The sequence below is a fragment of the Neovison vison genome, chromosome 5, assembly GCF_020171115.1.
Source record: "Neovison vison isolate M4711 chromosome 5, ASM_NN_V1, whole genome shotgun sequence".
NCBI lineage: Eukaryota > Metazoa > Chordata > Mammalia > Carnivora > Mustelidae > Neogale > Neogale vison.
In genome coordinates, this window is record NC_058095.1 from 57,029,372 (window position 1) to 57,044,979 (window position 15,608).

At 62.4% G+C, this 15,608-nt stretch overlaps 1 protein-coding gene across 6 annotated transcripts; it reads right to left on the reverse strand.

Moving 5' to 3' along the window:
• Nucleotides 1–48: 48 nt before the first annotated feature.
• On the reverse strand, nucleotides 49–15,148 carry PER1 (period circadian regulator 1). 6 transcript variants are annotated; one of them, XM_044249032.1, is made up of 24 exons: nucleotides 15,079–15,145; nucleotides 13,560–13,890; nucleotides 9,368–9,784; nucleotides 9,154–9,252; nucleotides 8,889–9,043; nucleotides 8,670–8,791; nucleotides 8,376–8,577; nucleotides 8,205–8,256; nucleotides 7,926–8,068; nucleotides 7,253–7,331; nucleotides 7,063–7,169; nucleotides 6,749–6,902; nucleotides 6,552–6,660; nucleotides 6,335–6,466; nucleotides 6,003–6,108; nucleotides 5,729–5,900; nucleotides 5,499–5,629; nucleotides 5,117–5,296; nucleotides 4,271–4,513; nucleotides 2,741–3,351; nucleotides 2,089–2,272; nucleotides 1,712–1,901; nucleotides 1,250–1,400; nucleotides 49–883 (listed from the first exon to the last, which is right to left on the reverse strand). In XM_044249032.1, exons 3-24 carry the CDS (start codon nucleotides 9,640–9,642, stop codon nucleotides 620–622), a joined length of 3,861 nt encoding a protein of 1,286 aa, XP_044104967.1. In that variant the 5' UTR covers nucleotides 9,643–9,784; nucleotides 13,560–13,890; nucleotides 15,079–15,145; the 3' UTR covers nucleotides 49–619. The 6 variants fall into 6 exon arrangements, with proteins under 6 accessions (XP_044104967.1, XP_044104968.1, XP_044104969.1 ...); XM_044249033.1 differs by having other exon boundaries at nucleotides 15,021–15,103; XM_044249034.1 differs by lacking the exon at nucleotides 13,560–13,890 and having other exon boundaries at nucleotides 15,079–15,148.
• Between the last annotated feature and the right edge of the window lie 460 nt (nucleotides 15,149–15,608).

The window sequence follows — 15,608 nt, forward strand, 5'->3', positions numbered from 1 at the left end:
AATGAGCTCGCTGCTCCCAAACCCCACATTTCATTCCACAAAGTCCTGTTTTCTTTTTCCTCTTTGTATTAAAAAATAACAACAGACACAATATCAAAAACACAAATGCCATCGGTAGAGGGTACAGCTGAGAACACCTGGGTCCCACCTGAGGGGCAGCACCAGGGACTCCATGGTCCACCAACCTCCCCCACCCTGGAGCAGCTAGGGGTTCGGACTGCTGGGTCCTGCTTGGGTCCTCCCTGTCCCCTTTAGGGAGGAGGTGGGAGAGAGGGTGGTCTCCCCCAGTGAGTGAGTGCGTGCAGCCCCAACCCGCAGGGACCAGACTCAGAGACCACTTGAGCAGCATGTCAGCATCCTCCCCCAGGGGAAGGAAGGGCTCCTCCCCAGAGCTGGGATGAGGCTTCTCTGGGCTGGGCTGACGAATCCTGCCCTCTGTACCCCCAGAAGCCGGAAGCAGCCCCTGGATCCTGGGCTGCTGATGGGGGTCCCGCCCCCTAAGAGGGAGAAGCTGGGGTAGTTTCCTATCGGTCGGTCCAGCCACATCGGAGTTCTGAGAGGTTGAACGTGGGAGAAGGAAGCTTCTCATGCACTGCCGCAGGGGGCCCCCAAATGTGGTCTAGCTGGTGCCATTTTCTGTGGCAGGTAAGGCTGGACTGGATGAGCTCCCACCTTGTTCCTCCTCCTCCATGGCCAGGTCCTGAGAGCTGGAGACCCTGGCCCCAGCTCGAGCCTGGGTCTCTTCTCTGCCCTCGCCCTCCCCACCCCCACCCTCGCCTCCGCCCTCCTCCATAGGCTCCAGTCCCAGTCCATCCAGTTCCGAGAAGAGGGGGTCACTGGAGTGTTGAGGGTCTTGGGTGCTACTGCCACAATCCACACAGGCCTTGGAGGGAGAAAGGGTGTGAGTCGGGCGAGGTGCTCCCAACTGACCTGCCACCCCAGCTGTCCCCTGTCTCCCAGCCCAGGAGTACTTCCCAAAGTGTCCTCCCAAAGAAACACTTGTCCACACAGATGCACGTGGGCCAACGAGATAGGAAAGTGTACTGTACCCACTAGGAGACAGTCGCAAGGTCGTTCAGCCTAGGATTGGCCCAGACAAGGCCTATAACGACTTGTGTGGTTAAATGCCATCCAACCCAGCAGCAAACAGGGCAATGAGCCTTTTTCAGAATTAACCACCCAAGGACAAGGAGGGGACTGGCTCCAGCCTTAATCTTCCCTTCTCCCTCCTGGCCCAGATGCCTCTTACCATCACATCTAGGGCCCGAGGCAGCTGACCCTTCCGGACCCAGGAGTGCACGGCACCCAGCTCCCTGCGCTGGTCCTCTGAGAACCGAGGCTGCTGCTTCTGCATGGCCCGGAGCCGCTCCCGGTCCTGCTTCAGCACAGAGGCCACGTCCCTGCCCAGGGAAGGGGTTCCGACGGCAGAGGCTGGGACCGGGAGCCAGGGCCAGAGCCCAGGAGGCTGCTGTTCTCCCCACTCATGGCCTTCTGCTCCTCTTTTCAACTGGGGTTTTGGGAGTTCGAGACTTCTGAGCCCAGGAAAGCTTATTCCCACCCCTGGAACTGACGTTGGTCTCCCAAAGGCGGAGAGAGGGTGGGCAGGAGCAGGGCAGAGCCAGCCCCGGAAAAGAAAACCCCAAGTTCGGGGGGAAGTGTGGGTGGACCAGCACTGCTCCGACGGGAGGTGGGGGCCTCTGAACCTCCTCACCTGGACGGCACCTGGTAGGTCATCATGACATGCTGGTCAGCGTTGGCCATGAGCAGCCAGATGGGATCCTGGAGCACGTATTTAATGACCTGGTCCCCGGGCTCAGCCCTGGCCTGGGCAGCCCCCGCTTCGGCCTCAGAAGAGTCGATGCTGCCAAAGTACTTGCTCGTGTGGCTGCTCTGACTACTGCCTATGAAGTGGGGGGGCAGTGGGGGGTGCCCAGCCACCAGAGTCAGGCTGATGCCCCACCCCAGGGCCTCCCAAGCCCTCCCTCAAGCCCACGTCTGCAGCCCACAGGGCCCAGACTGCTCAGCCTCCCAATGCCCAGGTCCCTGTCTTGCCCTGTGGGGGGGGAGGTGTTTTGGGGGGGCACTCACGTGTGATGCTGGCAGAGGTGCTGCCTCCCTCGTGGGAGCCCGAGCCAGAGCCAGAGCCCAGGCCGGAGCCCAGGGAGCCGGAGGCGGCGGAGCCTGTGCCAGAGCGGGAGTCCTGCAGCAGCAGCTCCAGCAGGTCACTGGAGCCCGACAGCGCATCCTGGTTGGAGGACTCGGTCACCTCCGCCTGGGGGAAGGGGCAGGGAGGGGGAACAGGCTGGGATTAAGGGATAGACACCCAGGCTCTCTGAGACTACTTCCACTGGCAGGGGGGACACACCCAACCCCAGGGCTCTCTGTCCCGCCTCCAGGACAGCAGGGGCTGAGACCAGAGAGGAGACAGCTGCGGAAGTCAAGGGGCATGACAACGGCCCTTTCTAGGAGGCTGATGCACTCTCAGAAGTTACGGGGATGTTCTCGCCGCCTGTCAGACAGACGGGACCGTCCCCGCTCCACAGATGAGGTGGCGGGTTTCTGCTTCGTTCAGAAATTCAGCTGGGGTCTCCCACCCTGTGACACCATCTGCTGGTGACTGAGGCGCCAGATGGGCTGGGGACGGTGTGGGGGGCGGGGCTCGAGGAGGAAGAGGAGCAGGGGAAGGGGGGCTGTGTGGGGCCTGGTAAGAGGATGCGGTTGTGAGGGGGTCAGTGCTCACCAGTCTGGCCTCTGGCTCAGTGGCCTCCTCGCCGGAGGGCGGGGGCCCAGCACTATTCCCAGGGCCCCCTGCAACAGCGCCCCCTTCAACACGCGGGGGCTCCTCAAGCTGTAGCAGATTAAGCTGGAGCGGGGAGCTGCATCGGGAGTTGAATAGCGGAGAGTCTGGCCGGCGAGAAGGGCTGGGGGGCGGTGGGGGCAGGGACGGAGAAGGGGAGTGGGAGGCGGGGGTGGGAGGCCCTTCAGCGGGGGTCTGGGCTACCCCATAGGGATAACTAGATGGGGTGGGGAAAAGGTAGTTAGGGAGCACCAAGGCTACCATAGGCGTCACCAGCGGGGCAGGGAAAGCTGCAGGGGGCCCAGCTGTGGGGGCAGAGGGGAGAGGCTGGGGGCTTCCTCGAGTGGAGAACACTGGGAGAGGGTAGGACTGGACCATGGCTGGGAAGGGAGCAGCGGCTGGTGGGGGAGGCCATGGGGCCGAGGGTGACACAGGCGGCGGGTGGGAGCCATAACAGGGGGCATCAGCCCGGGGGGTCTGGTGGTGGCGGGAGCGCTTGGCTTTGGAGCGGCAGTGGTGTCGGCGACCGTGGGGTGCGGGGCCATGGTGGCAGCCTGTGGGAGAGACCAGTGTTAGCGAGGGCCTCAATCTGGGGGTGAGCGTCCCTGCACCCCCCACCCTGCCACTCTGAGCCAGAAGAGGGCAGGGGAAAGCCCTGGAGAGAGCTCGGCCTCTGGGTCCCCCAGATCAAGAGGGGCCTCTGGGGAGAAGAGAGGGGACCTTCAGGGAAGAATCACATGAGGCAGGGCCATGGGGGGGTTTATTGCAAAAGGAGCAGGACGGGAAAAAGTTACAAGTGGGGCGGAGCTGGGGGCGCACGGAAGACAGAGGCCCGGTGGCCGATGGGAGGAAGCAGGGTGGGTCCATGGACGCGGGGGCAGGCGGCTCCGGTCCCTCCGCCAAACTCCCACAGCAACGCCAGCCTGGGCACTCCTCCTGCCAGTCGAGGCCGCGCTCGGCCTAGCTCGAGCGATGAGGTGGGTGGGAGAGCCCAGTCCTGAGTCCTGCGTCTGCCTGCAGGGAGCCTCTCTCAGGCACCTGGAGGGCTGACACCTTGCCCCCGAAGCCCCCGGCCCCGGCGGGAGCTGGCCCGGCTCACCCGGCCCCTGTCCAGCCAGGAGTCTACACGGGTCTTTTAACAGCGACACCTCGGTTGGAAGCGGCTGTGCTTGTGCCCCTGCCCCAAGCTGGGCTCCAAGCAGCTTCCCTGGAGCAGAGCTCCTCCACCTGCCTGTGTCAGTGCCAGCCCCCCAGGCTGCCCTCCTCTGGCTGCCGCCCGGAACCCCCGCCAGTGGGAGGAGGCTAGCCAGGGGCCTGTCCCTACACATGGCCCTGGTCGGGGAGGCCACCCCAGCCTGGGTCCCTGGAGCAGGAACCTCTCCCTCAAGACCCCTCTGCGCCACCCCCTCCCCAACAACAGTCTGGTCCTGGACCCAGCAGACAACAAGGCTTAGGAATGTCCCGGGTGGCTACCTCGCTCGCCAGGGGCTAGGGGGGCCGGGGAGGAGCCATCAAGTGTCCGCAGTCGGCTGAGGTCTCGGAAGCGACTGAGGAAGGCCTGCTCCTCCTTCTGTGTGTGCAGGGACAGCACGGCCTTGGTTAGGCCCACCGGGCGATAGGCGTCTGGGGTGGGGTCGGGGGCTACCGTGGGGCTGGGGGCTGGGCTGGGGGCTGGGCCTGGAGCCAGGCCAGGCAGGTCCTCCATCATGATGATGTCTGCGAAGGGAGACACAGGGGGAAAAAGGTCACTGGAATCACCTCGGGGATTCCCACAGCCTCCCTGTACCCTCCCCCTCCAGCAGCCTAGCCAACCCCCTGGCCTCTGCCCCACAGCCAAGCCCAGGCCTGGGGTGCATCCCTGACTTCCCCGCTGAGCACCGGTTCTGGACCCTCTTCTCCGTGCAAAGCGGTCCCGTGGGTGAGAAAGGACACTGGGTCCCCTCTAGTGACAGCACCCTAGGATGACGCCCTAGGACACTCCTCGGAAGAGAAGCTCACCCCTCACTCTCTCTCCCCTCACACATGCTCCAGGACGAGGCCCAGAGCCCCTTCGGGAGTTTTCAACAGTCCTAGCCCTCAGACACTCTGGGGCCGGCGCCTCGGGCTTGAGCCCCACACCCTAGGCTGTGCCTGCAAACTGACAGAAGACTGGGAAAGAACAAGGCAGCAAAGGCTAGCAGGGACGGACAGCAAGAGGCAGCAGCCCCGAGCTAGGCTGGGGGCCTCCTTCTCTCCGTTAGGGGCCAGACGGGGAAGGAACAGGCAGGTAGGCGGGAGCTCTGGCCGAGCCACCAAGAAACCCTGTCTCCACGCCCATACCCGACTCCGGGGGCTTCTTGTCTCCCACATGGACGATGGTGGAGCTGAAGCTACACTGGCTGGTGACAGACACCACGCTCTCCGCCTTATTGGCCAGGGCGAGAGGGCTCAGGGCGCCTCCTACCACAGGCTCCTTCTGTGGGCCGGCCCCCTCCCCGCACAGCACTGCCGGTGCTGGATCTGCGCAGAGAGACAGTGCCAGTTACGACCAGGAGGCCCTTGGAGGAAATGGAGCCGGGGGACTGATAGGAGGGGGAAGTCTGCAAATCTGAAGGCTGGGAGGGGGACAGGGCATAGTAAGGCAGGGGCCTCTGAAGGCAGAAGTGCAGAGACATGGGGCCAGGACGGGGCAACAGGGGCAGGACATGCGCCAGGTCTCCACCTTTCTTGGCCCCCAAAGGGACAGGACCCGTCCTCTGCTTGTCATCGTCGGAGGCTGAGGAGGCAGTACAGGACGACGAGGAGGCACACTTCCGCTTGGTTGTGCTGGGGATGTTGCAGCTCTCCAGGTACCTGGGAGGGGACCAGACAACATGAGGGCAAGGCCTAGGCTCGGGGGTTGGCAGGGGGAAGTGGGGGGCTAAGCAGGAGCAGGTCCCAGGGCAGCCTTACCGGAGGATGCTGTCCAGGCAGTTGATCTGCTGGTAGGAACAAGTGGATGCATCTTTCCTCTCAGCCTCTTCAGGGCTCAAGGCGAGTGGGGCCTGGAGGGGAGCAGGGACCATTTCCAGTTCCGGGTCTGGTGACTGGCAGGAAAGAGTCTTGGCCTTGAATGTGCCTGTAGCTAAACCAAGGAGAGAAAAGGGAGAGACGAGCTCCTCTGGGTTGGGGCGAAAGTCAGGGGACCCCCAGGTCTCAGTCCTCACCCACACCCTCACCCACTGACCAGGGAGGCGGGGCCGGGCCGGAGGCCGGGCGCGCGACTCGATGAAAAGCTGCTGTCCCTGGTGCTTCACGAGGTGCACGTCCTTACAGATCTGCTGGAACGTCACCTGCGGCACAGAGCAGGCCAGCGTTGGGGGCATGTGGCCAGTGTCGGGGTGGGGCGCAGAGCACCAAGAGGTACCAGCGGGCAGGTGTGGACGCCCAGTGAGAGCGGGAGGGGAAGGAAAAGGCAGAGGAATGGGGCTCAACCCCTCCGGACCTGCCCACCCTAACTCTGGCAGCACCTAGGGGACACCATGGTTGGGGGCGGGGGAGTGGAACACAGACACTCACCGGCACAGGAGGCCCAGGTCCCTCGGCATCACCCCCGTTGCTGTCACTGGAGGAGCCAGGGCTGAGGAGAGGGCCCGGGGAAGCAATGGGGCCCACTCCACAGAGCCCAGAGGAATTGGGGCTGTGCACGGGCTGAGGTGGGAGGAGGAAGGGTTAGAGGTCTCAGCCCTGTTCCTCACCCCTGCCTCACTGCCCCACCACTCCCCTCCACAGTCACCTGTAACAACAGCCGGTGGATCTGCTCTGAGAGCTCCTGGATGTCGGAGTCCAGAGAAAGAGCCGGGCTGGGGGCCGGCGGCGTGAACACGTCCTCGTTCAGGGGTGCCCTGCAGGGTGGGTAACAGGAAGCTGAGACCTGCCCCCGCCCACACAGACCCCACCCACGAAGCCAGCTCTGGGGCAGGGCCCACTTACGTGCGTACTTTGTGGCGGCCCAAGACAAAGGCCACCTTGCGGCTCCAGGGGTGCACGAAGCCGGCCCAGCTAGTGTCCATGGTGACATACTCTCCATTCCGGGCGCAGAAGCGGATTGGGGAGTGGTCAAAGGGCTGGCCGGCCAACTGCAGGACTGATGGAGTGTGGGCAGGGAGGGGAGGGTCAGCAGGAGGGAGAGAAGAGCAAAGCAGAGGGCCACTCCCTGGAGATCTGAGGGACTGAGGCCCCAAGACATAGAACCACGAGAAGCCCACAAACAACCAAGAAGGCAGAGCGGGGAAAAAGAGACTCACTCTTCTTGTGGATGGCCAGCATGAGGGGTCGGTCCTCAGGATGCAAGAACAGGAGCACTGGGGCCCCCAGGAGATCCTGGGGGAGGTAGCCCAGCAGCGGGGCGGCCCTGAAAGGGGGAGTGGCATCAGAGAGGCTGGGGCCTTGGCCTTGGCCCTGGCCATCCCATTTTCCTCCAGGTCCTGAGCTCACCTTTCATCCACGTCCTGGAAGAGGCAGCTAGGGGTGTGCCGAGTGGTGAAGATCCTCTTGTCTGGGGGGATCCGGGGAGCTGAGGCACAGGGAGAGTGGCCATTGCATTTTATCCAGAATGGTCCAGCTTCTCTGTTCCCCGGGCTGCCTCAAGCCCAAGATGGCTGGTAATCCTCCCCACAGCTCTGCCCAGGGCCATCTAGTCTACAGAGATGGTCCAGTCCATTCTCTTACCCCACACCAAGAGTGAAACTGAGAACCAAAGCAGTTTCCTTTCCCCTCTCCTAGCTCAGGGTGCTTATCCAATACTCCCTCTAAAAACAGGGTCAAACCTTCATCCTTTTTTTTTCTCTTCAAGATTTTATTTGTAGGGCAGAAAGCACAAGCAGGGGGTGCAAGAGAGGGAGAAGCAGACTCCCCGCTGAGCAGAGAGCCCCATGTGGGGCTCCAACCCAGGACCCTGGAATCATGACCTGAGCCAAAGGCAGACATTTAATGGACTGAGCCACCCAGGTGCCCCTCAAATGTTCATCCTTACCTACCTACCCTCTCAGCTCCAAAATTCTCAAGAGCTGAGATATGCCTCCCAGACTCCCGTCCTGCCTCTCCCAGAGCCTAGAGAAGTCACCCTTCCTCTTTCCCCCCCACTAGACCAGGCTTGTGGCGTACACACCTTCGTAACCCGAGTGGATGCGTTCTGCGATGAGCAGGCAGCACGGCTGTGCTGCGGCCCCTTCGGACACTCGGATCTTGGTCACATAGGGAGTGAGGCGGAATGGCTGGTACCGAGGCCCTGAGTCCCGGTCAGGACCTCCTCTAGCAAGGGAGAGAAAGATGCGTTAGTGACTCAGTAGAGAGGCAGCCACTCTTCACTTCAAGGTCATGACCCACACACCAAAGCAGCAGGGGAGCAAAAGGTGGGAGGGGGGCGGCTCCCACCTCCCCCACCCACCTGATGCGGCAGAAGACAGACTTCTCTTGGGTGAAGTCTTTGGTGCCTGAACCTGGAACACACCAGAAAAGCACTAAGAAGAGCCCCGCACCTCACTGGGGGCCAAGAAAAATGCAGCGAGGAAAAGCTCCGGTCCCTTGTCCCTCCCCTCCCAGCACTCCGGGACCTCACCTGCCGAGGTCCCAGCACCCCAGGTGGGCAGGCGAGATGGGGCCGTGGAGCCATAGAAGACGCCCACATCCTGGGGCGCCAGCAGCTCCGAGAAGCGGGCCCCCCGGAACACGTCCCGTTTACAGCGCAGCAAGACCCCCGCCTGCTCCGAAATGTAGACGATGCGGCCTGTCAGGAAGGAGACCGCCACGGAGAAGGTGTCCTAGGCAGGGAAGCAGGGACAAAAGTCGATTTAGGAGCCATGCACGTGGGGGGTGGGGGTGCCCAGGCCAGGGAGGCGCGGCTGCAGCTGACCTGATTGCGCAGTGTGTACTCCGACGTGATGTGCTCCAGCTCCTCCAACGTGTAGGTGGACATGTCCATGGCGCAGGGCTCGCCCTCTTCCAGGCTCCACTGCTGGTAGTACTCCTGGTTGGCTGCAGGGTGAAGGCCACGCGGGATTTCATGAGTGGACCACCGCCCTCCCAACCGCAGCCCAGGGCCTGCCACACCGTCCCCAAAAGCGCCACTCACCCTGCACCTGCTTCACACAGGCCAGGGCGTACTGGAGCGTGGCCAGCGTCCCAGAGCGGCCTTTGCCCCGGCGCTCGGGGGGAAGCCGAAGCTTGAGCTCCCGCAGAGCTGTCATGAGTTCCTTCTGGGTCCTTGCCCGGGCTGACTGTTCACTGCTGCAGGGTCCACGGGGAGGGAGGGGGTAGAGCCATTAGCCCCAGGTGGTGGCCTAGGCACCTCCCACCACCATGGCCAGGCTTCTCCTCTGTCCCTCAACCCCACGAACCTGCAGCCACTGGTAGATGGGTTGTCCTGCTCGGAGCTGGCGCTCAGGAGACTGTAGGCAATGGAACTGCTGGGCGGGGATGGACTCTGAGAGTTCGTGCTGGGGGAGAAGCAGCAGGCCCAAGGTGAGCAAGTGGCCGACAGCATGGGTCTGTCCTCTAGCTCAGCCCGCTCCTAAGAGGACTCTGGGACTGGCAACACACACCCATACACACCTCTTGCTGCTCTCAGTGGTCTCCAGCAGGGCTGAGTCCTTGCCGTTGCCCGAGGAGGAGCTGTGTGAGCTCCGCTGAGATGCACCCCGGGACTCAGGCCCATTGGATTCATTACCGCTGGAGCCATTGCTGTTGGCATCTGTGTCATCAGCCAGGCTGGGACCAGGGCAAGACCGGTGCTGCGGAGGCCCAGGGGATGGGGCCCCTCCCACGCAAAAGGATTCCCCCTGCCCGGGGTCCCCTCCCCCATCAGCCCCTTCTAGGGGGCCACTCATGTCTGGGCCATGGGGAGGGCAGGAGGAAAACACGGAAGGCGGAGAGGCCACCACGAGCAAACGAGGGGGCCGGCCGGCCTGGCTGCGGGAGTGAGGGAGATCCAAGCCTCTGAAGACTGAGAAGTTTGATCACGGGCAGCACCTGGACAGGAAGATCAGAGGAGGAGGGCTTGGAGAAAGATGCGCTGTTAACTTCGCAGCACCTGCCGGCTTCACTCAGACCTCCCCTGTCTGACTCCACACCTCTAGGACCCAGGCTTTCGAAAGGGAGCCTGGGAAAGTTCTGGTTCCTATCCCGGTGGAGGGACTGCGGGCAGGAAGGGGCCTCTCCCGGGCCTTCCTCCATGTCCCCTGCCAGCGTGGCCCAGGAAAACAGAGACTGAGTAGTCGACCAGAACCAAAGTCCGGACGCTTCCCGTCCCCAAATTCCCATCAGGCCCCCAGTCCGCGGGGGACTGCGGGACTGCTAGGCCTCGGAGCAGGGGGCCTGGCGGTCGCCGCCTATATTTAGGCCTTCGAGCTAATTTTATCCGGGGGCGGTGCCACCCCCGCTGCACATGCGCGCGGACATGCGCGGCCCCACCACGCGCTTCCGCCGCCGCCGCGGTCGCCAGGGAAACCGACGTCAGCAGCTGAGCTCAGCGGTTGCTGGAGGGACCACAGGAGGCCGGGAGGGGCGACCCCTCCCCCATTTCCCGACAGAGCCGGGAATCGACCCACTCCCACACGGGCGGGCGCGGCCGCGGGTCGCCCACCTCTAATACACCCTCAGGCCCCGGAGGGCCCGGAGGCCACACGAAGAAGGGCCGCCCATCGGGTTTCCAGGGGTTGGCCTTGCTCCCCAGGGTATAACACAACCGCCACCGCCCTCCGCGCAAAAGCTCCCCAACCTGGCGGTCGCCTGGATCCCAGTCATTCTGGTCAAGACGACGCAGCCTGTCCTTCTCCGGCCCCGGCACCCTCTCCCGACTCCCAAGTGCCGAGTCGGCACCTGACATTGTCAGGGACTAGGGAATCCTCTCATCTCGGTCCTCTACTTTTCTCGGTCCCACCCCACCCCCATCCGAAGCGGACACACTCAGCTGCGAGCAAGGGACACGCGACCGGCGGCGGAGAGTTCTTCCCCTGCTCCTCGTTCAACCACACCCCCAACCCCCGGAGCATTTTCTGAGCGCCAGTAGAAAAAGGAAGGCTGTGGCCAACAGCAGGAACTAGCGCCGGGAACGGGACGTTCCAGCCTGAACCAGGCTTACATCACGGCCGGCGCCGGGCCAGGGATTGGAGGGGGGAGTGCGGGGAGCGCGAAAAGCACGGAGGGGTCCTGGGGTCGGGGCAAAACCAGGGACCCCCGAGTGACAAGAAAGGACGCGGGGACATGCCTGCCGAGGGTCGGGCGTGGGGCCGGGTAGCTGCGAGGAGAGGTCCGGGCTGGAGATAAGGTAAGCGGATCAGGAGTGCAGACAGCCGCTGCAGGGCTGCGAGCAACATCTCTGTTCCCGACGGCCGAGAGGGGGTGGACAGCGGCAGGGGAGGCGGATTACCCGTGTGCCGTCCGAGCGCCAGGGCCGAAAGCAGCGCCTTGGGCTGGAAGTCCGACTTGGAGCGGGAGACCGGTCCCCGGGTGGCCCTGGAGATGCCTACCTGGCAGCGCGAGCGCCCTCCGGTCGCCTGCCCGCCGCCGTTGCAGCGCTCAGCCGAGTGGAAGCTTCGCGGGGCCAGGAGGCGGGTTGCATAATGCCAGACACTGCCCCTCATTGGCCTCCTGCCTGTGGAGCCGCAGGCCCCGCCCCCGATTGGCTGGGGATCCCGTCCCGGCGCCTGATTGGCTACTGGCCCCTACTGAGGTCAGGGCTGTGTCACACACACGGGCGCACGTGGACCTGGGTGCTGGCGCTGGGCTGAAAGGCCTCAGACACCACCACGCAGCCAGCGGGCGCAGGACGGTTGCACAGTGGATAATGGGAGGGCGGGGAGGGGCGATAAGCTGCCATTCTTCGGAGAAAATGTCTGGGCCACGGTTGGTGCTTAAGAGAGGTCTACTTCCTGGACCGTCCGGCCCTACAGAACAAGACACCTTGGCCTTGCCAGAGGTGGGGAAAAGGAATGCAGACCCTTGGGGGGTGGGCCAGGCTGGATGAGATGGCTGGTCCCTGGGAGGACAGGGCCACACAGAAACCCAGCCTGGCTTCTCCTGGGTTCCTCTCCCCAGCCCTGTCATCAACAATAAAGCCACTTTTATCCAGCCCCTTCCTCTGACACTTCAAACCCTGTGGACAGCCAGGAGGATGGCAATTGAGGGTCCCCGCGTGACAGGGGGAGGAGTGCAGGGGAGGATACAAACAACAGAAGCAGCAGCCAGGGCCAGAAAGGGCTGTAAAGGGAAACAATGCCAGGTGCTTCTGTACCCAATCAAAGAAAAGGTCTCCAGGAAGCCTACATGGTGACTAGCGCTGCTGTGCTCCTGAAGATGCAGCCGCCCACAGTTAGGGGCGCCCCAAAAGTGGGGGCTGGGAAGCCAGGGCTACAGGGGGAACAAAGGGGGTGGCTGAGGGAAGAGACCGACTGGGACCCTAGCGAGACACAGGTCGGGTGGCAAGGGCGTCAGATCCCCAGCCCTAGGACGAGAGAGAGCAGAGGACCTCCTCTGTCACCTCACTGCATTCCCCAGTCCCCAGGACAGAACCTGACACACCGTGGGTGGTCAATAAATACGGTGATTTTGTAGTTAACAAGGACAGATAAGGGAGGGGAAGGAGCCTCAGTGATGGAGAAGGTGCTGGAAACTATGCTTTTTATAAAGGGGAGGGGAGCAGAACACTGAGTCCTAATTTGGGGAAATACAGTGCCAGGCTGAGCTGAGGGCACTGCAGTGACACAGGCCCCTCCATCCCAAGACCCCTGTGAGTAGTTCCTCTCAGGGCTCCCCGTTAAGGTGGCCAGCGCAGAGGCCCCCAAGCTGAGGCTGACATAATCAGCTGTGGGTACACTCCCTCCCTGTCACGTGGCCTAAGGTTTCCTAAACAATGGTGTTCCCCGCGGAGGGGCCCGGGGGAGGGCTCTGTGGAAAAAAAGCTGGGGCACAGGGATGTCATAAAATAACCCAGAAAAAAAAAAAAAAAACCAAAGCAAGAAAACACAGGAAACAAAGGATTGAGGAGCCTGGATTCTCAGTCTTGTCCCTTTGGAAATGTCCCCCCAACTTATAGTCGGTGGCCCAGTCCCCTGTCTCAATTTTCAGACCACTCTCTTCCGGAAGCAGGGCTTTTCTTCCTTCCCCCGTTCTCCTCTGGGATCGAGGCGCTATCTCCGCTGACAAGGGCAGCCCGTGCTCTCCCACCCCCACTCCAGGTCTGTATTTTGCATAGACAAAGGAGTCGAGTGCTCCTCCGGCCCCCACCAGCTCTCAAGGCCCCCGGCTGTCCTGCCTCACAGTCCCCACAGTAACCAGGCCCTGCTGCCGTCAATGGAGGCGAGGGGGCGGGAGGGAGCGGTGACGTCAAAGCGGAGGAAGAGGGCGGAGCAAGGCAGCCGGGGAATGTGGGACAGGGAGGCTGGAGCTGCAGCGGTTTGGGAGGCGGCCAGCCCGAGAGGGCGGCGGCCAGCGCACTCGGGAACATCGTGTACTCTTGGCTGGTGGCCCAGGACATGCACCCAGCCTGGGCGCCTCCCCCAGCCAAAGACAGCCGTCCTGTCCCAAAGCCAGGGATTCCTGGAGAGAGGATTAGGAGGAAGGGGTCCCCCGCCTCCGCCCCGGAGCCAGGCTCTCTTCTCCAGACTCGCATCCTCCCTCCCCTCGGTTTGTCTCTGCTCCTGGCACTGGCTTCCCCCGTCTCCGAAACAGCACACATCTGCTGGCCCAATCCCAAAAAGCTGGGGCGGGGACGCTGGAGGCCCAGGTTCTGCGAGAGAACACGCACCTTTGCTCCTTCCCAGAGGCCCCCTCGGAGCTGGAATCTCTTGTTTCTATGGCAGCACAGAGAGGGAGGAGGGGCAGGGAGAAGAATGGGTGTGGGGTGAGGAAATCGAACTGGGACAGAGCAGACGGCTCTGCCGGGGGTCTGGATCCTGGGAACGGGATGAAAGGGTGGAATGAGGGTTTGGGCTGGTGCCTCACGACCAGAAGGCCCGGGAAGAGGGAAATGAGGGAGTCACCGAAACTTGCAGAAAGACTTGAGAATGTGAAAATAGTTCCCAGCCACAGGATTTCTGTCACTGTTGTTTTGAGATCCTATAGCCATTTTTTTAAAGCTAAAAGCAAAACAAAACAAAAAATATTAAACTATGACCCAGGCGTTGCGATAAGCACCACATATATATAATCTTATTTAATCCCCAGAACAGGTCTGGAAGATGGTATTACCCCTGTTCCACAAAACCAAGTCTCAGAAGTTACTAAATATGCCTCACAAGGTGTTCTCGGCTCTTAAAAAGTGGAGCCCAGGGTTCAGATCTGAGCTCTCACGTGTCTTGTCATTCTGGCATCTTACCCTTTGGGCATCTGTGCAGTGATTCCCAGCACTGGGGATCGCCAGATAAACAGCCGATTCTAAGTTCGGTACCGGGAACACAGATCCATCCTCTCCCTGGGCCTGGTCTCAGACACCCAGTCTGCACTCCCCACATGCTCTACCCAAGTCATCTCAGTCTGTTTTCACACGCTCACAAAGTCCTTGAGATCAACCCAGCAATCACCAGCCCCAGGGATTTCCTAGGGGTCCCACCTGCTCATTCTTCCACCATACCCGGGTCACTCTGCCACAGGGCCGGGTGTTTGCACAAAGACCAGAGCTCTGCCAAGAGGTTGGTGCCTCCTGGCGTCCAGGGGCTCAGGAAGACACGTGCACAGAGAGTCCACGCAACTCTCTGGTCTCCCTCAGAACAGTGTCTACTCCACCTTTACTCCCAGGGATGGGTCCGAGGCTCAACCCCTTCCCTTTACACCCGAAAAAGACATCCAGAGCCGTGATGCCACCGGCTCAGGCCATGTCAGCCCTTTCGTACCCTCCCACCTGCCCTGTCAGGGCCTCCTCCCACCTTCAGAACCCCTGAATCTTCTAAGTGTTTAAGGAACCTACCCAAACAGTAGAGCCAAGCACTGGAACATCCCCCACCCACTCTCAGGGACCCCTTCCCCACACCGCCCCAGGAACAGGGGTCTCAGCTTCCGAGCCCCACCCTCCCAGGAACCCCTGGGCCAATCAGGCGGTAGGGGTCCAAGCACCTAGGGCAGCAAGGAATCTGTCAGATGTCGCAGACTCCCGCCCTCGTCCCTTCTGGTCCCATTCCCCACAACCCTCCAAGCTCCCACCGCGGCGATCTTGCATTCGCATGATCCCTCCGCCCTACTCCATTAACACCGCCCGGGACAGGACACACACCAGTCAGGAGAAGCGCACAAGGGTCTCTGAAGGTCTCCGCCCACCCGCGAGCACTCACCCCCGCGCGCAAGCACAGGCCACAGCTTCTTCCTAGCGGGACAGCAGCTCCGCGACAGGCTTCTCCTGGCCCGCCCACCTGCCGCGCGGCCACGCCCCTCAATCTTATTGGCCCGGGGGCCCCGACCCATGCCCTGCGCCTCGTGCGGCCGCCCCGCCCCCGCCCCGCCGCCATTGGCGCGGGCCGCCACCGTCTTCTTCTCATTGGTCAGTCTGTCCACCAGCAGTGACAGCTCCACGTGCGAGAGGGACCGCCCCGGAGCGTTGATTGGGAGTCTGGACGAAAGTCACGCCCCCATCCACTTTGGAGGTTCTTATTGGCTGTGGCGCGGGCCTCCGACCTGCCCGAATCCGGGACGTAAATGCCAACCATCCCTCCAAAGTTTCTCATAGGCTGGTAGCTCTCGGAGCTGTAGAGGACACGTGCCGGCGGCCTCACGCGGCAGCTTGTTTACCTGGAAGCTGGGGATTTTCCTTGACGACACTCGTTACCAGAGACTGCGGAGTCCACCCAGGCGCAGCGAGTGTGAC